The sequence below is a fragment of the Phyllostomus discolor genome, chromosome 5 (assembly GCF_004126475.2).
Source record: "Phyllostomus discolor isolate MPI-MPIP mPhyDis1 chromosome 5, mPhyDis1.pri.v3, whole genome shotgun sequence".
NCBI lineage: Eukaryota > Metazoa > Chordata > Mammalia > Chiroptera > Phyllostomidae > Phyllostomus > Phyllostomus discolor.
Window position 1 is genome coordinate 26,052,266 of NC_040907.2, and position 19,741 is coordinate 26,072,006.

Here is a 19,741-nt window from a genome sequence, read left to right on the forward strand (position 1 = left end):
AGAGAGAGGGGAAGGGAGGGAGAAAGAAAGGGAGAGAAACATCAAAGTGTGGTTGCCTCTTGCACGCCCCCTAATGGGGACCTGGCCTGAGACCCAGGCATGTGCCCCAACTGGGAATTGAATTGGTGACCCTTTGTATCACAGTTTGGCACTTAGTCCACTGAGCCACACCAGCCAGGGCCCTGCAAGATCTCATTTATTCCTTGCAAATAACCCTGTCAAGTTAGGGGCTATCATCCCCATTTTATAACTGAGGCTCAAAGAGGTTAAATGGCTTCCCCAGGGTCACATAAAGAGGTTAAATAGCTTCCCCAGGGTCACACAGCTAGTAAATGGTGAGGTTGAATTTAATCCACATCTTCCTATCTTGGGACCTGTAAGCTTAATTCTCCAAATGTACCAAGTAACAATCATAGTGGTTACTCGTAATAGGAGCTACCTTTCACACAGTGTTTTAAGATTTATAGGAATCTTCACACATATTACCTCATTTGACTTCCCCTAAACTCTGTGAATTAGTATGGCCGTGTATTACCATCATTCCCATTTTCCAGATGAAGAAACTGAGGTTTAGAAAGATGAAATCAGTGGCAGAGCCAAAACTAGAACCTCTCTGCCTCCCAAGCCCCAGTGTTCCTTATGTGACCCCTTCAGTCTGTGAACAATGCACTCCTCTCTCCTCCAGCTCACTTCTCCCGGGGCCCCCAGGCCCTTCTGCTGCAGCCCCTGCCTGGGCGATGTCTTCCTCGGATGAAGAAACTCTCAGTGAGCGGTCATGCCGAAGCGAACGGTCTTGTCGGAGCGAGCGGTCTTACAGGAGCGAGCGGTCAGGGAGCCTGTCTCCCTGTCCCCCAGGGGACACCTTACCCTGGAACCTCCCACTGCATGAGCAGAAAAAACGGAAAAGCCAGGATTCCGTGTTGGACCCTGCGGAACGTGCTGTGGTCAGAGTCGCTGGTAAGAGACGCCCGGAGTGAGCTGGGTGCTGTGAGCGCCTGGGGAGAATGGGCCGGTGTGCCCTGGCTGGGCGGCAGTGGAGGGATCCGACCCAGGGCTCTCTGGCAAGCCAGCTGGACTCAAATTTGTTACCATTATTATTGAAAAGATGACCAAGTAACATTAAAGAAAAATTTGAAAGAGGAAAATCTGCCACGCCAATCCTTCTGTGCAAACCTTTTTCATTTTTGCAACTTCTTCCCAGCCTTTGTCCCCATGTAGTTTATATGGTCCATCCAGTGGCCTTCATGGCTTACGGACTTTTCTAGGTCTGACTTTCCCCCTTTTCTATCAATAAGATTTTCCATATTACAGCTTAGGCTTCATAGTTACCATTTTTAAAGGCTGTGCAATATTTCATGATTTTAAAAATCCTACTCATTTTCACTGTTTTGCCATAATAGTGCTGCAGTGAACATCTTTTTTGAAAGATTTTATTTATTTATGTTTAGAGAAAGGAGAAAGGAGGGAGAAAGAGAGGGAGAGGAACATTGGTGTGCAAGAGATACGTTGATTGGTTGCCTCTCACGTGCCCCCAACTGGGACCAGGCATGTGCCCTGACTGGGAATCGAACTGGAGACCTTTCGGTTCGCAGCTGGCACTCAATCCACTGAGCCACACCAGCCAGGGCTGCAGTGAACATCTTTATGATTAATAACGCTTGACTTCTGTTGAGTTATTTCCTTGGACTAAAGTCCTTGGAGAGAGCAATTTCACTCCCACTGCTTTCTAAAAGTGTATACACGCTTGCCCCTTTCACAGTGCAAGGTCTGGGGTGGCCTCCTCCTGTGGTGGGCATCTCTTTTGCCAAGCAGCAGAGCAGGGCGGTACAGTGGTTATGAGCGCAGGTTTGGGAGTCACAGAGGCAAGTGCTAGATGGCAGCCCTGCCCCTGACCAGCTGAGTGACTGGGCAAGGCTCTTACCCTGGCTGAACCTCACTTTTCCCATCTTAAATGCTTCCTGTGCAGGGCTGCCTTGAGGATTAGAGGAGATAATGTATGTAAAGCTCTTAGCATGTCTTTTGGCTCAGTGAAGAACTTCATGAAGTGCTGTCTCTGCTGCTTCCAGAGCTGCTTCTGTGGGTTGTGCTCAGCATCTCAGCAGGCATTGGTGCCAGTGTGCAGACGGAAGGACAGACAAAGCAGTGCCTCCAGCTGATTCAGCGACATGACTCACTCTCAATCCATCACTGAGACCTGTCCTGCTTTTGTGTCTCTCACATAATGCCCCTGTCTCCCTCTGCTTTACCATCCCTTGCCTGGACATGCCACCCACCATCTAATGATTCTTCCAGGCTTGCCCTCCTTCCTCCACATGACTAACACAGTGTATTATTTTAAAATGCAAACCCGATCCTGTTACTCAGCTGCTTATAAACCTTCTTTGGCTTATGATTGCCTGTGAAACAAAGGCGACAGTGTAAAGACCCATTAACATCAGCCCTTGTTTGCCTCTCCAGCTTCACCTTGTTCCCCCAAGCACCCTGCCACATTGAACTGTGCTTTGAACCCCCTACATGTGCATCTTGCAGGTTAGACTTCTGTGTTCTCACTTCCCTGCTAGGTGCTGGGAATGCCCCTCCTCCTTTAAGTGCCACCTCCTCTGTTCTTAATGCCCCAGTGGTATCCAGAGCTCCCTCCTCCGCTCTCGTATTCACACTTTTTTCTCTGCTGTGTTCCCTTGAACAGTACAGCAGTTATCCCACGGGGTGCCTGCCACTCCCTCTGGACTGTGTCCTGTTTTACCCCAGCTGCTTGCACAGGGCCTTGTGCATGTTGGAGATCAACCAGTACTGAATGACTGAATGAATGAATGCAAGGAGTGTTTAGGGGAGAGTATGTGACAGATTGTGATCCAGGAATAGGCAGTGGGCTGTAATGGCAAGTTAGACATTCTGTGGGCTCCAGTAGTCAGGGAGGCATTTTAGAGGGGGTGAGCTGCAAGGCGGGAGACCTGGAAGACAGGCTGGAGAGTTTGATGGGCAGTAGGGGGCCCTCGGAGGAAGGACTCTTCGTTCCTTCTCAAGGCTTTTGGGCCTGTGGCATCAGCCAGTGAATAGCATTTTCAGAGCTGTTAATAGGGTGCAGGAAGGCCTTTACTAGTCCCCAGCCTTAAAGGACCATGACCATGACTGAGGGACGTCTGGACTCACAAACCCCTCATTCTCCAGAAGGTGTCAGAGTGGAAGCCTCCTTCTCCCTTTCTTGTACCCTCTAGCCCACTCCACCACCAACATGCATACTTATAGATTCTTTTGTGATGATTTCCTCTTCCGGTCTTTTTGCCTGCTGTTTAACATTCTGAGTGTAGAACAGAAGTGGAGTGGACTCAAGGGGGTTTAATGCCCAGGCAAAGCCCCTAAGGATGCTGCCAGGTCAACTAAACAAAGGGGCGGGAGGCACCGTGCTGTGTTCTGACATCCGTGCTGATCTTCTTTATATCCTGACGTTTCCAGGGACTGTCTTGAGGAGGGGGCTGGGCTGGAGAGGCTGAAAATGGGAAGCTGCCACGGTTAAAAATAACTTGTGCGATGCATCTGGGCGTGTTTCCTTAGCAGGAGAGAAGAGAGGCAGCAGAGGAGGTGGGACTGCTACTTCAGGGCCTGGCTGCAATCTTCCTATGATCTTAGAACATTGTAGGGGTTCTAGTAATTAAACAAGCAGCCTTACTCCTCAGGGAATCTCGCCTTTGAAGAGCGGGAGAGGCATGTCTGGGAGACCCTAGGCGCTCTGAGGCTCTTTGAAGCTAGAACTTTCATTCCGGGAGGGAAGGATGTCAGTCTTACACTAGGAGTTGGCTCTGGCCTGTGCAGCTTTCTCCTCTTCATGGGTCTGGGTGAGGAAGACAAGTGGGGGTGTCTGAATCAGTCTCACCAAACAGAGACCTCCCCATCCCTGACTCCGCTGGTGTCCTGAACTGACCTCAGGGCTTCTCATGTGATTGAGATGCCTGATGGGGAACCCCTGCTGATCACACATGTCAGAGTGGAAAGGCATGTCAGGGCTGAGAAAGCTGCTGATCTCAGTGTACAAAGTCAAAACAGGTTTGAGGGACTCCATGCATGCTGTAAGTTGATTCTTCCCACCCTCATCCTTTCCCTCCATTCTCTCTCTCTTTCTCTTCTTCTTTTTTTTTTAAAGATTTTATTTATTTATTTTTATAGAGGGAAGGGGGGGAGAAAGAGAGAGAGAGAGAGAGACAGAGAGAGAGACAGAGAGACAGAGACATCAATGTGCAGTTGCTGGGGGCTGTGGCCTGCAACCCAGGCATGTACCCTGACTGGGAATTGAACCTGCGACATTTTGGTTCGCAGCCGGCGCTCAATCCACTGAGCTATGCCAGCCAGGGCTCTTCTTCCTCTTTTTAAAAAATATTTTACTTACTTATTTTTAGACAGAGGGGAGGGGAGGGAGAAAGAGAGGGAGAGAAACATCAATATGTGGTTGCCTCTTATGTGCCCTGCACTGGGGAACCTGGTCTGCAACTGAGGCATGTATCCTGACTGGGAATCGAACCAGCAACCCTTTGGTCACAGGCTGGCACTCAGTCCACTGAGCCACACCAGCCAGGGCCTCTCTTTCTTCTTTGCCAGACCTATTTTCAACTCCTTCATTCCAGCCACATTGAAACAAAACAATAGTCATTAATGTGAGTGCCTTGCTTTTGTCAATCAGTGTTATGGTTTACATAGCAATTTCATAATAACTCTGTGTTAGTTAGGGCATGTGTTAGGATCTGAGGCCTAGAGGGTTTAAGGGACTGCCGGTAGTCACATAAACTGGTAGACCCAGATCTCCTAACTCCAGGTGTAGTGCTACTTTCATTTCCTTAGGCAATACCTGGCAACTAGGTCAGCCTGAATTATATGCAGGTGACAATATAACTAGTTGACTTTGGCCCTGGCTGGATAGCTCAGTCGATTAGGACATTGTCCCGGTACACCAAGGTTGCAAGTTCAATCCCCTCACACAAAAATCAACCAATGAATGCATTAAAAAGTGGAACAACAAATTGATCTCTCTACCTTTCTCTCGCCCTCCCTTTCTCTCTCTCTAAAAATAAATAAAATTAATTAATTAATTAATTAATTGACTTGCCTTCCTGTCTTACTTGAGAGACTTTCTGTTCACTTCTGGATGAAGTCTCAAGATCCTGACTTATAGAAAAAGTCCTAGGAGTTTTTCTATAAGCCCTATAGAGACAAGGGCCTAGGAGGCTTTGCCTCTTCCCCATCTGGCTATCTGTCAATAGCAAACAACTTGTTCGTGGGGAGTAACAAGGAACTGGGGAACTGGGGAGCTGGGGAAGTTACTCTGGCAAGGAACTCAGTCCCACAGGGTAGAAAAGGGGAGAAAGAAGTCTATATCCCTTGGGACTTGTGAGGAGGGGGGGAAGAACAAGGTGCAGGACAGTGTCACACGGTTGTATACCACATAATTCTCGGGGGAGCCATTCGTACTTGTCATTATAGATTTGTATATTTATTATGACATGTTGCTTGCAGAGAGTAGTACAGTTTGGGGATCATGTTTGGGCTAGGGGCTAGGCTGGGTGCAGGAGGGTTTCACCACCCACCTGTCAATCAGGTATTCATTCAACCAGCATCACATATTCAGGGGCCTCCCTGTTCTTGGCACTGATATTCAAAGATGGCGGAAAGATGTGGTTCCTTCTTCATGGAACTCAGTCTAGTTGAGGGGACAGAGGGAAAAAATAATTGCATTCCTGTGTGTATTGTGAAAGAGGGGGACACAGTGACTGGGAGCTAAGGACTGGCCTCCTAGTTAACCAGTAGAAAGCATCTGTAGGATTTATTCATGGGAGCTCCTCAGCAGGTGCTGGAGAAATCATGATCCCCCAGCGTCAACTCCAGTGTGGCCTCCCCAGGAAGCCTTCCCTGAGTTCTCCAGTCAGATAGCAATTGTATCTCTACCCAACCCTTGTTTCATTTGTTCTTATATGAAAGTTCATTGTTTCCAGGTACGCTTCCCTCATCAGATATGGACCTTGCTGTATTCAGGAGTTTCCACCTTACCCTCCCTGGTATTGCCCCAGGATCTCACTCTGTGAGCACAGGCTCTAGAATCTGGAGGCTCAATGAGGGCTATGAAATGCAGCTTGGGAGCTGATATTTGCTCCTGCTTTTAGAGCCTGAGGTCAGCGGCTACAGTCACTCAACAGCCTGCCTGGGGGCAGATAACCCTGAGCACGTATGCCTGGTGGGAAGACAGAGCCTGTTCCTCCGTGCCCATGCAGGTCTCCTCCAGGCTGGAAGCTCTGAGAAGGAGCCTCACTGCTCATTCATTCATTCATTCACTCATTCGATTTTCTTAAAAATTAGGTTTAGCTCCAGCTATGTGCCAGGTACTATGGACACAACTGGATTTTGAGTCAGAAAAGTTGGGCAAATGACTTTACTTTTTAAAGCCTCAGTTTCCTTATTTGTGAAAGGGAGATGATAACATCTTCTTCGAATGGTCATTGATTGAGAATCAGAATGTACTCAGCAAGCACAGGTTAACATGCCTCTTACTGCACTTGGCAGGGTCATTCCTTGTAACTTCCCTGGGCACCCAGAAAAGGTGATGGAGGCTCCAGGAAGGAGCACTTTCCCAGGCAAGCAAGGAAGGGGCTCCAGCCTCTCAGTTCCATCCCTTTCATTTCACTCTAGGGCTTTGTCAGAGGGAAGTGGCTTTTTTCTGGCCAAGCCATGGTGGGAAGAAGGGAATACAGTGGTGGGAAATGGGGCTCTAAAAACAATTACATTGGGAACTCTCACTGCTGAGCAGACAACCTTCCTTACCCTGAAGCTATTTGCACTTAAGGCGGCTCTCTCCTTCCCAGCTTCTCTGCTTCCTGGCAGTATCCTCAGAGTCCCTGGCCCCATCCTGGAGCTTGGTTTCACTAGCAGAGAGATGAGCAGGAGAAAGTTTCCTGAAAGTGGGGCAGAATGAATTGTAGCTACACACCACCAGCCCAGCTCCCGCTCAGCTCCAGCTCTTTGAAAGTAAATCTGGGTCACAGTAGCTGGAGGGATGGAAAATGACCACGTGGGCAGACTTCTTTCTGTGCAGGCAGCAAAAAAGACAGCCAAGCTGTCTTTTCTCTGAGCCTGAGTCCCTGTGGGACCCCAGCTGGTGAGGGAAGGTGGTTGCACATTGCAAAGTGCCATCTTTATGCTGTCTGTAGGTGTCCCGTCATGTTTTTCTAGTGACTTCCCAGGTGATGCCGAGAAAGGTTTGGAATGGAAGTCTGACTCATACCATTCTGTTTTGGAGCAGCCAAGGACTGAGGTTAGGAATGCGGAGGAAGGACTGGTTAATTCTGGAACTGTGGAAGGCTGTCATTTCTGTCCCATGGGATTTGAGATTAGATGCCACCAGAGGAGCTGACAATGCAGCAGGATCTAGGGCTACAGTTTTCTTTCATTTCAGCAGTCTTTTCCCTGGGGAAAGGTCTGTGAGCATATCTGAGTGTGAGTGTTAATAACCCATCATCATACAAAGTGCTGGCCAGTTGCTGCGGCTCAGATCTGCTGTGATTTGGCCCTGGGTCTGCCGGTTGCCACCTGTCAGGTGGAACCGGCCAGCTTCCTGGCTATCTTGGCTCTCATAAAAGGGGCAGAGCTGGTACTCTTAGTTGGAATCTACCTCCCATCCCCCACCACCCCAGATTTAGGATGCTGCTGCAGGGAAGATCTGGGAGCCCCTGTAATTTGAAGAGTGATTACGGGATTATGGACCAAAGTTTCTGTCCTCAGCTGGGCCTCACCCCTACCCCAGAAGGTACCAGGCTTTTGACTTGTGGTCATGGGGAGGATTCTTTCTGGAGCGTTAGGGGGTGTGTCCCTCTGGCCATGACCTTCCTTCTTCATTCCCTCCTTTATTCATTTCCTTGTTTGCTTATGCTTCCATTCATTCACTAAAGGGAATGGCTTTGGGAGTCATTGGGAGTCTCAGTTCCATCATTTGCCAGTTGAGTGACCCTGGGAAGTTACTAACCTTGCTGAGCTGTGCTTTCTCATGGTTAAAGTGGGGGACCAAGAGTGGATTAAACTAGATAGTGGAAGTGAGGTGCTTGGCTCACTTTCTATTATGCAGTCAGTCTTTGGTTCATGTTAGCTATTATCATGAATGTCATTCATTTACTCATACATTTGTTTACTACTTGATGAATATGGTGATTCATCCCTTTGCTCATTTATTGATTGTGTACTTGCTCATTTAACTAATATTTCTAGGACTGTTTTGTGCTAGGCTCAGCATGGGCTCTGAAACCCAGCTCTCGCCTGTGAAGGCAGCTAGAATGCTGTTTGAGCTGTGTACACTGCCAGTGCAAAGAGAGTTATGAGGAAGCTCTCTGGGGAAGAGCTTGCCCCTACTCTTACCCCCACTCCTAGCTTAGAGCAATGATAGCACTTGATTGGAACTTGGAAAACAAATAGGAATTTACCAGGACAACCTGAAGGGAGAGGGCATGTCCCTGTTGGCTTATTCCTATCCTTGCTCTCCTTTCTTTGGCCTCAGTAGAAAGGAAGGAAAGGAAATGAAGAGAGAACAGCTGGTGGGAGTTAGGAATTAAAGGATCCAGATGGTGGCTTTGGGAGTTGAACTCTGAACTCAGTCCAGGAGCTCCTGAGAGCTGATGCCAGCTGGGATCACCTCATGAATAATAGCTGGAAAAGCTACTGTGTATGGAGTCCCAGACGTGTGCCAGGCATTTTAGATATATCATTTAATCCTCACAGTCCCTGGGAGGTAGTTGCTATTCTCCCTGTTTTACAGAAAAGTTAAGGAACTTGCCTGAGGTCATACAGCCAGCGAAGAGTGGAGTGGGAGTCAGTATTGCTGACTGTGTTGCAGGGCGCCCCCTGGAACACGACTTGTGCAAATGCCCTTTGCAGTTACTGCTGTGACTCATGTTGACCTAATTCCAAATCCTCTGCATTCTTCAGAACATTTCTAACAGATACTAAAGGGGTGAGAATAGCATCACGAACTCTCTTTACCTGGATTCAAGAATTACTAATTCATGGCCAGTTTTATTTGATTCACACACCCCACTTCTGCCTCCCCAGTTACCTAAGCAGAAGTTCCAGTAGTCACACACTTTCACCTCCTAAACTTTTAAACTAGTGTACCACTTTTCCCCGGTAATAAAAAATCTATTGATTTACCTACTTGGTGGTCATATCTGAAAACTGGAATCAGTCACACTTGACCCATTTCCCAGAGGCATCATGAGGAATTCCACTCCCAAACACTAGGGCCCCAGGAGTAGTGTGCCCTGTCAGTGTTCTGGTCCTTCAGCTTGACATTCTCATGCCCTACTCCCAGAACACAGGGTCAGAGCTAAGCTAGACCCTGGATTTGAATTGGCACCCGGCCAGAGTGATTGAGGGAAGTACCCTGGAAGTGGATTTCAGGGATTCAGTCTCAAGAGATTGAAGTTGAGATGCAATAGGATTGAGGTCTTTAAAATCATAGATGGAAGAATTCTGTTCTTATGAGAGGGACCTGTGCCCCAGGCCTGCACTGAACTGTCCACACAACTCTGATCTCAGTCGAGAGCTGCAGCTACCACTCTCTAAAGCCTGTCTGGGATTTGTGCTCAGTTTCCAGGCTGCCTGTCACCACCCCTGTGGGGGTTTCTATCCTGAGCTAGCATTGTATAGGGAGGTGTTATTTTAAGTGGAGGGGAGCTTTCCAGGTAAGGAACCACATCTCCTAATTTGGGGAACCTCCCAGTTCTCCAAGGAGTGCAGACTGCCTATAGCCCTGTTTGGTAGGAACCTCAGAGGCTCCACCCAGGATGAGACCCTTGCCTGCTCCAGAGCAGGAAGGGAGATTGGATGGGGTCGAGTGAGTGGGATTCACTTTAGCCTGATTCTTTCCAAAGAGCAAATAGAATAGTTACATTCACAGAGAGGCTGGGAGAAGGCAGAGGGGTCCATACCTTTTCTAACTATTATTGGTATGTTCCAAATGCCAGGCTTTGTGTTGAGCATCTTACATAGTTTATTTGACTTAATCCTCAGAATAACTTTAGGACATAGATATGCTACAGTAGAGGAAACAAAAACCCAGAGAGTTCTTGCTCAAGGTCTCCCAGCCAGTTAGGGGCCAAGCTGGGAATGGCACTAGTTCTGCCTAGGGCAACCCACTGCCTCCCCCAAGGAACGGTAGTCTAATAATAGCTAACATCTGCTCAGCACTTCAAGGTTCATGGAGTGCCTTAACACCCATTATTTCCACAGTGCCTTGGAAGCCCCGGGCTGGTGAGGCATTCCACGCCCCTTTGAGACTGCTGTCTATCAAGAGCCTCTGCTCATTTCCCCTAGTAAAGATCAGAGATTCTTTGGCATTGGCTCTGACCAGCCAGTGGGGAAGGCCTTGGGAGTGGCTAAGGTGGAGAGACTTGGGCAGTTGCTATGGTAACCCAGATGGCTGAGTAACCATGTTGAGGGTTGCTATGGTGACAGGGTGCTGGGCTGCTGGGTGGCAGTGATCATTTCTTCCTGGGTGTCTGGCACCATCGGACCTCTTAAATTAGTGATGTTGCACTTTCTGAACAGAAGAGGGCAGCATGATAGTGGGCAAAGGCTTCCTACCCTAGAGCAGACTTGGGAACTTGAGGCAAAGCTTAATGTTTCCAGAAGCTAGGCTGAAAGGGAGCTTTTGTTGGGATGGCCAAAGCTGGTGTCTGCAAGGCTGGTGGGGCTGGGCCTGGAGACAGAAAACTAGAGGATTTTCTTCCAAGAGCTGGCCAAAGGATAGGGCTTGGGGCAGCCCCTTCAGTATCTGGCTCCAGCTACTATTGGGAAATGTAGAAGGCACAGGAGATAGACTATGCGAGGAGGAACAAAGAGAAAACACAGACACATACACAGCCTACTAGCATAAAATTTATTTGTAAAGTATCAATTAACACATGTAAAATAATGCAGCATGCGCCAAGCTGAAGTGCTGGGAGTAAATCTTCTAGAGGTTGGAGGGGGAGCACTGAGAGAAGGAGAAAGAATTTTGCAATTCTCTCTTTGATCTTTGCACATGAAGTGCCCTCAGTTCTGGTGGCTACTGAATTGTATTCTCAATTGTCTTTTTTTTAAAAATTAGTTTAGAGAGATAAAGAGAAAATATCAACTTGTTCCATTTACTTACACATTTATTTGTTGACTCTTGCATGTGCTCTGACCCAGGATCAAACCCACAACCTTGCTGCATCATCAGGACAGTGCTTTAACCAACTGAGCTACCTGGCTAGGGCTGGTCTCAGTTGTCTCGAATCATAGATCTGGTACACATCTCCCAGCCCCACATGTCTTCAGTGAGGCATTCATACCTTCAGCAAATATTTATTGAACATCTGCTATGTGCAAAGCATTGTGTTAAGCCCTATGATAATGAAAGATGAAGTGGATGTTTCTACTTCAAAGAACTGGAGAACCTGGAGTTTAAGGAGGCAGAGATGTAGACACTCACAGTACATGTTGCTCTAGGAATGGGGGAAGAAAAATGTGGTTGGGGTTTTAAGAAAAACTTCTACTTGGGTTGATTAAAAATAACTTCAAATCATGTAGGGTAAGCTTTGACGATGGGTAGGATTTCGGTAGGTGGAGTTGAGGAGTGGAGGACATTCCAGGCAAAGGCACGAGAGTTTGTAGGAGAGGTTGCCCATAAGGGTATCATGAGAGAAAAGCTTATAAAGGAAGGTAGCTGTCAAAAGTATGAAGGGCATGGAATGCCAGGCATAGATAAAGGATGCTATCAGAGATAAGCATATTCTTCTTAAATACCCTAGCCCTCTAGCTAGTTAGAAGCCACAGGCAGCTGAGTGTTTTAGGATCATCTGGTTCACTCATTCATGCATTTAATAAAAATTTGAAACATATTTAATGAGTGTCCTATATGTGCCAGGTCATTTACTAGATGCTAAGAATCCTGTGGTGAACAAGATAGACATCCCTAGCCCTCAGGGAGCTAATGTGATTTAGTAAGGATGAGAGACAATGAATGATAGCTTCAAGGGTGATGGACATCACCAAAGAGGGGTGTAGAAGGGGCAGGAGGACCTACTAATCTAGGGTGGGGGAGGAGGTGGTCAAGGCAAGCTTCCCTGTGGGAATTTCAGCAGAGGGGTGAGTTGGAGTGAGCCAGGCCAAAAGAGGAGAGCAATGAAGGGCTACAGCCTAGAAGAAAAGTAGGTGGGAAGGCCCTGGGGTGGGAAAGCACAGTTGAGTTTGAGGAACTGAGAGAAATTGACAGTGGCTGGGCCTTGTGGGGGGGGGCGGCACTTGAAGAGGCTTATGTGGGGGAGGACACAGTGGAAAAATAGGGCTTTATTTACTTGTATTGCCTCTTTCCTCCACTAGATGCCCTTCTGAGTACATACTGCCTTCTTCTGCACCCCACCCCCCTTGCAGCCTTCTCATAAATGCAACAGCAATCTCACCATCAGGAGCAGAGGAAAATCATAGGCCAAAAGAAGAAAGCCACAGAGCTGTCCCAATTGGGCGGTCAGGCTATAAATTTAGACTGTTGCTTGGAAAAAACCAAAAACCTCCCTTTCACAGGCTTCCTTCTTCCCATTCCACCAGAAGCTGCTTTGTTTCTTTATCCTTGTAAAATTTTCTCTGTATAAAACAGGAACATCCGCCAAACATGTGGACTTCCCCCTTTCCATTCATTAGAAGAATTCATTACCTCAAAATCTCATGGGAGTATTTAAATGCAAATCTTTTCAAGAAAGCTACTTAAGTCTGAGAAGTCCCCTAGCCACAATCCAAACCAGAACTTTCTTCTTTGATTACCCTGTTTCTGAACAGGAATCTCAACCCCTTGCCTTCTCCCCACCAAACCCCTCAGGTCTTCAACAAAGCCTGATTTCGAAAACAGACTTGCTTTCCCTTCTTTGGTGTTGTCTTTCCTCACCTTTGGGGAGCGTCAGTAACAATTCTTGAAGGATCTGCTCACAGAGTGGCACATGTAGCAGCCCCAGGAGGGATGGGGGGACTTTTCTGTTTACTGTGATGAAAATGAGGTGTAGATGTCTGTTTGGGGATGAGGGTGGAGGTGCATGTATGTGTACTTGTGTTTGGGCCTTCTTAGCCTACTGATATAAAATGGGAAATGCAGATGACTCAGCACTGATACAGTCAAGATTCCCTAGAGTTAGCATTTCTCTGTTTTCTGCTGTTTACGAAAAATGTGCTTATGCCATCAATCACCAATTCCTTCATCCTGCATTTTCTATTAAAAGCCTTTTATTTATTTTAAAAAATAAACCTCAAGCTTATTCACCTCCTTTTCTTAACTGAGCTCATTAGCAGCCGACACCAAACTGTGAACTAGCTTTTTTTTTTTTTTTTTTTTTTTTAAGCACAAAGGATTAAGCTGGAAGGAAATGAGCATTTGTCCAAGGCCCTTTCCTGTATAATCTCTATGCCTAGAACTCGGGCAGGTCAGCAAAACTTGATGGGAAAAGATATGATTAATGACTTGCTCACCCAACTTCTGATCATGGAGTGATGTGGAAACAACCAGTGTGCGCCTATTAGTGAAAAGCATCATTTCTTCTTCCTGTCACTAATGTGCTGAGCATTGTCCAAGTCCTTGGCACTAGTCGTAGCACACAAAGATGCAGGCCTTGCCCCCAAGGGTAAGAAGCTGCTCTTTAAAAATCCTGAGAATGGGAACTACAATGGAAGCCCAAGTCCCAGTTTTGGCTGCTCAATGTTGCATGAATTCTTTTTTTTTTTTCCTTGCTAATGTGCTGTTATTGTAAGATCAGCCAGCCTAACTTTTTACCCACAACCACCCCTCCACCCTCTGAAAAATCAAGTTAACAGAGACTTGATGAAGCCCGGGAGGATGACGGCTGGCTTGCGGTAGCTGGGGGCAAAGAGATCGCCGCAGCGCCGCCCAGCAGAAGGCCCGTGACCACTGGGTCTGAGGGATGCACTGCTGCGTGGAGCATCAGAGGATGCTGGGAACTGCCTTCTCAACAGGCGCCCGAACAAACCCCGACCCGCGTCTACCGGTCCCCTTTCTTCCCTGGCCTTTCCCCTGACAGAGAGGATCATGGGCTTTCTCTTTTCTCCCCTGACCAGTTAAGGCCCCAGAATCCTTTTCTTTGTTCTTCAACAGCCCTGGTTCAGTCTCAGGTTCCCACATTTCTCCCTTTTCATCTGAGTCTGTTCGAATGTCTGTCACAGGATAATAATCCTGCCGGCCGCTCTTCTTTGTCACCCCCTGGTGCAGTCAGAATCCCGTTTTCATTCGTCCTTCCGTGGTCGTTTCTCAGCCTCTGGCCGCCCATCCTCGGCCTGGCGTACTTCACGGGGCTCGGCCTGCCCTCTCAGGGCGAGTTCGGTTTCTTCCGTTTCTGGAAACCTCTTTGTTCCTGGGACTCTTTGTGGTCTCAGTGTCGCCTTCGGCCTCACCCGGCAGCCCGTCCGGCTCCGGCCCTCGCCCTCGCTCTGCGCGTGGCCGGCCCTGGGGCCCGAGGCCCCTGGGTGGTCTGCGCTGTCCCTTCCCTTCAGTTTCTGCAGGTCCTTCTCCAGCAGCGACACAGGCCCTGCTCGGCTGCTCTCCAGCCAGGGGGCTCCCTCCTTTGTCCCAGCTCGGGGCGGAGGTCAGCGCCGAATGGGGCCGCCCGCCCCCTCTGTGGAGAAGGCCCCGGGGTCTCCCCGCCGCGGTGGCCAGCGCAGCCTCTCGCCCTGACGCGCGTGGGGCCTCCTACCCGGCGGGACGCCGCCGCACACCCCCGCCCCCTCAGCTCGCCCGCGTCCCGGCCGCGCGCAGGTCCGCGGCCACCCGGGGGACCGGCGTGGGCAGCCCCGGGCGGTAGCCCGGGGGCCGAGGGTGCGCCGGCGGCGGAGGCGGCGGGGCGAGGGGCGGGGAGCGGGCCGGGCCCGGCGCTCCTTGACGGGAGGAGCCGCCGCCGCCGCCGCCGCCGCCGCCGCGCCGGGGCGGGCTGAGGGAGGAGCGGAGCCGAGGGGTGGGGAGGCGGAAACGCGAGCCGGGACCCGCGGGGTGCGAGCGGGCTGAGGAGCGGAGCGCGACGGACTGCCGGGCCGGGCGAAGCGGGCGCAGAGCGGAGAGCGAGGGCGCCACCGCCGTCACCCGGCCGCACAAAGGGCCGAGGCTGGGGCCGTCGCTGCGTCGGCGCGCGGGCCTGGAACCGGCGTCGGCCGGGGCCCCGGGAGAGCGCGGCGCCGGGCGGCCATGGCTGGCTACGTGCCGGGTCAGCAGCCGGCCAACCGCAGCCAGGAGAAGGAGTTCGTGCAGGCGTACGAGGATGTGCTGGAGCGCTACAAAGGTGCGGCGGGGACCGGGGCCGGGTCGGGATGGGCCCGGGGACCGGCCGGGAGCCCGAGCCCGCGGGCCGGCGCGATTTGGCCTTCCGAGTCCGCTGCAGGTGGGGCGGCCGGGCGGGGTCGCGCCCACCCTGGCGCTGGGGCCGGTCTCCGAACTGCTGTTTCTCGGGGCCCGTTTATTTACCGAATTGGGGGTACGCCTCTGGAACCCACTCCTCCGAACGACGGCGCTTTCCACGGCACCGGTCACATTTTTTTTGCCGGTTATCTGGTCCAGCTGGAAGGAGGCGAGACCCGGAGCCGGCTTTGGAGCCCTCCCGCTGTGGGGAGTTGCGGGGCCGGAGGAGAATGGGGCGGGGGGCTGGAGCCACGGGTTCTGCGCCCCGTGCGGGTCTCCCTCGGACATCTGCGGGCCCGCCGAGGGTCCCTCGCCCCTTTGTCTCCCTCAGACTCCCATCAGTCGCGTGGCAGCCGAGGTTGTGAACCCCATTGGCTTCTTTGGGGGCTGGTGTCCGTGAGTGTGCAGTTCTGGTGGCAGGCCTCCTCCCACCCTCCGCCCCCGGGGGCTTTGAGCCCGACCGGAGCCGGGGTCTATTGCTTCCTTTTCTGAAAAATAAAGATTTATCTTGGAGCTCGGATTTCAGCCCCTGGAGGCTCTTGTGCTAAGCAGCACTGCAAGTTAATGGCTCATCTCAACCTGGGGTGTAGACAGAGAAAGTTTTGACAGGCCAGAGGGTCTGGGGACGGCATTGCTCTGACCGATGAAGCTGCCCCTTAAGTGGAAGCCAGGGATGCGTGGCCTTGGGAGGCCCCGACTGTAATCATTAACACCCAGTTCTGGGATTTTGCTTTGTGTAGCAGTTGTGCTTCCAACAGATACGGAGATTTTCTCAGAAACTCCATAGGCAGCACTTTCTCCTCTTTGATTCAGCTGGGGCCCTTGTGACTGGGTCCTTAATTTCTTTTCGTCTGAAGGGGAGGAAACTTCAGCCTTTTGACTGAGTCCAGCTTACTTGTTTACGGCACCTACCCAGTGAAGGGAAACTAATGAAGAAGCTGTAAAATGCTCCCCCCCCCCGCCCCCGTGCCATTAGAGCTCTGCTTGGGAAAATGCAGAGAGACAGAGAGAGAGGGAGAGATATGAAATGAAGTGAAATGCTAAAATGGACCAGCTCAAGAGTTCTACTTGTTCCCTTCTGCATCAGCTCCTGTAAGTCGTGCAGGTTTTCCTGCCTGCAGCAAGTTTTCTGTCAACCCCCTGTGGTCTCTCTTTTAAGAAATGTGGTTCATTTCAGAGCACAAAGAGGTTAGATTGTGCTGCTGAACTTCATTTAAAAAAAAAGGCTGCTAAGTGAATGGTTCCATTAAGTTTCCTTTGCAGGCTTTTGAGCAACACAGCGCTCTTCAGAGGGAGGATTCTCTGGGCCTGTCTCGAGCTGCGACAGCTCTAAAAATCAGCAGAATTAAAACAAAAACAGGTGAAGAAATCTCAGTACCTCACTGGATCGAATTGCCATTGGCCTCCAGCTGAAAGGAAGTTGGATTCCTAGCAAATGAAACTAGGGAAGAAGAGGGGAAGTAGGGCTTGTTCCAGGAGAGGCCTCTTGTGTTCAGTCTTTTTAGCGGTCTCATTCAGTTTGGCTTTCCTCTGAAGGACTTTGATCAGGTGTATAGGAATTTGATCCTTCCCAGACACGGATCTCTTTCTTGAGGGGAGGAATGAGTCAAAAATGGTTGGCCAAAGTAAATTAACTTGACCTGGATGAGGTGGTTGTGCATTCTGCTCTATGACAGGTGCAGAAGGCTTTCTCTCCAGTCCCTACTGCACCATTCTCACTGGGAAGTCAGGATGGATTAGCATTCCTGGCCTTTGTTACTTTGCTGTATGGAATTCCTGCATTTTCCAGACTTAGAGAAACTCCCTTACCACCTTAAAAGGAGAACTGTTTGCCTAAGCTGGAATCAATAGAATCACCCGGGGAGGTAGTTTGTGAGGATAAAGCCAGAAACTTATTTTGGAGAGACTTAGGAAAAGATTGATGATGCTGGGGTTCTAGACTTTCATTGGTTGACTACCAGATTACTTGGATCTCTCTCTATGATGCTATTAATTTGTAGTACCTCATTCTACAAATGAAACAGGATTCTTGTATTCAGAAGGAGAGCTGAAGTTTTCAGCTGCATGAATTGCCCCCCAAATGGGTAAAGGTGAGAAGGGAAGTGATGCTTTTTAGTGTAACGGTATAGAGCAGTATATTGTAGCTGTATTAGGAATGGTTGTCAAGCATGAATTTTTCCAGAAGTGTGCCTGGCAACCATTTCCCTGTGTGTTGGTAGTGAGCATGGTTTTGGCAGGATTAGATGATTCAGCATGGATATAAACACTCTTTCATTTCCTAAATATCTTTTAGAGACTGACTGGACAGCAAACAGGAGGGGGTATTAGGTAATAACTCTGGATCCTAACAGTTAAGAGTGGGCAGTAACCAATAGAGCCAGAGTATGTTCTTTATTCTTCCAATCCTCCAAAAATTATTAAATACCTACTAGAGATAACAGAGTGTTAGGCCCTGGAGATGACAGAATTATGAATGAGGTCTCTTTCCTGCCCTTGGTTATTCAAATCTAGCAGGGGAAAGATATGTACAAATAAGTAGTTATGGTACTGTGTTAAATGGTAGAACCAGAGGTATGTATAAAGTACTTTGGAAGTAAAGGAGAGATAACTGTCTCCCCTTGGAGTTCACTGAGAGACTTGGCAAAGGAGGTGACTAGGAGTGTGCCTTTAGGGATGAATGAGATTTGGTCAGATGGAGGAGGCTGGGAAGGGGAGGAGGCAGAGAGAATAAATAGCATGTGCAAAGGCTTGAAGGTGTGAAAGTAAATGGAGGTGTTTGAGGAATGTGAGTAGTTGGGTGTGACTTAAGGGCTAGAGTTTTGATGGGAGCAGATGATACTGTAAAGGACCCAGAGTCCAGCTTAGAAAGGTTCCTTTATGGCTTTATTCCATAGGCAGTGGGGGAGTCAATCATTGAAAGTTTTTAAAAAGCAACAGTTGGGGTGCATATGAGAGGCAACCAATCAATATTTCACATCTCACATTGATATTTCTTTAAAAAATATTTATTTATTTTTAGAGAGAGGGGAAGGGAAGGAGAGAGAGGGAGAGAAACATCAGTCTGTGGTTGCTGCTCACCCACCCCCTACTGGGGACCTGGCCTGCAACCCAGGCATGTGCCCTGATTGGGAATTGAACTGGTAACTCTTTAGTTTGCAGGTCCCTGCTCAATCCACTGAGCCACATCAGCCAGGGTTCACATTGATATTTCCCTCTCCCTCACTTTCTCCCTCCCTTACCTTCTCTCTAAAACTAAATATATGTATAAATAAATCTTTTAAAAAAGCAACAATTAGTATGCCAATTTTATTAATTCATGTTAGAGGACATACCCGTCCAGTGATTGGAATGCTTGCATCACTGTCTGGGGCACCCTTTCCCTTGTACCAAAGTGTTTATGAAGCTAGTAATCTGATGGTTGGTAAACATGTAAAAAAAAGCAAACACAGGTGCATTGTTTTGAGGACCGTTTCATTCAGATGATGATATGGACCAGTCACAAAGTTTCCCTTTCTGTAGGTTGAGATCCTTATGAACGCCAGTGGAAACTAAGAAGGAACATTTAGAGAAACAAGACCTGACTTTTCCTAAGATAGAGACAACCTCTACTGAAGAAGCAGGCCACATATGGGCATAGATTTAGGTTTTAAAGAGGAGATTAAAAAAAAACAAACATTCTGGGTTTATGGTGGTTGGTTAAGCAGAAGGTGTAATACGTAAATTGGTTCAGGTGGAATTAGACTTTGTTTTCACAAAGCCCTAAAGACTGAAGAGTCTTTCCATGCCAGGCTGGATTAGGAATAAAAGAACATTCACATTTCAACACTGATAACATGGACTATCTGGTACCTAAAAACTTAACAGTTCTCACCAGGCGTCATGGGTTATATGAGGGTAATTAGGACTGCTTTTTGTTCATCATACCCCTGAAAAGAAATTACAAAACTTACTGCAGAGTGAATTAGGAGTGAAGAATCTGCATGTTATTAACATACAAAAACAGCAAGGCAGCAGAAAGAGAATAGCCTTTGAATTTCTTTGGTCTTGTGCTCCAGTTCCTAGTTCTGCCACTTAATTTGTGCTGTGTGACCTTGGAAATTTGCTTAACTTCTGATCTTTGGGTTTCTCATCTATTAAAATGGGGATGGACAATACTAACTCCTTGGCATTCATGAGAGTATGAGTGAGCTGCTGGCATGTATTAGGCCATTGTGTTTAGAAAAACCGTCATTTATATAATACTATGTATTTTACAAAGCAGTTTTCTATTCACTGTCTTATTCACATGAGTCAATTTAGACAGAGAGA

General features: G+C 48.8%; 1 protein-coding gene across 1 annotated transcript in view; it reads left to right on the forward strand.

The window, feature by feature from the left end:
• Positions 1 to 703: 703 nt before the first annotated feature.
• The window catches only part of MACF1 (microtubule actin crosslinking factor 1), a 325,706-nt gene continuing 306,668 nt past the window's right edge, over positions 704 to 19,741 (forward strand). Inside the window, 1 exon segment of the mRNA XM_036027482.1 lies at positions 704 to 957. Within this exon segment, the coding sequence (XP_035883375.1) occupies positions 738 to 957 (220 nt within the window). The 5' untranslated portion in view covers positions 704 to 737.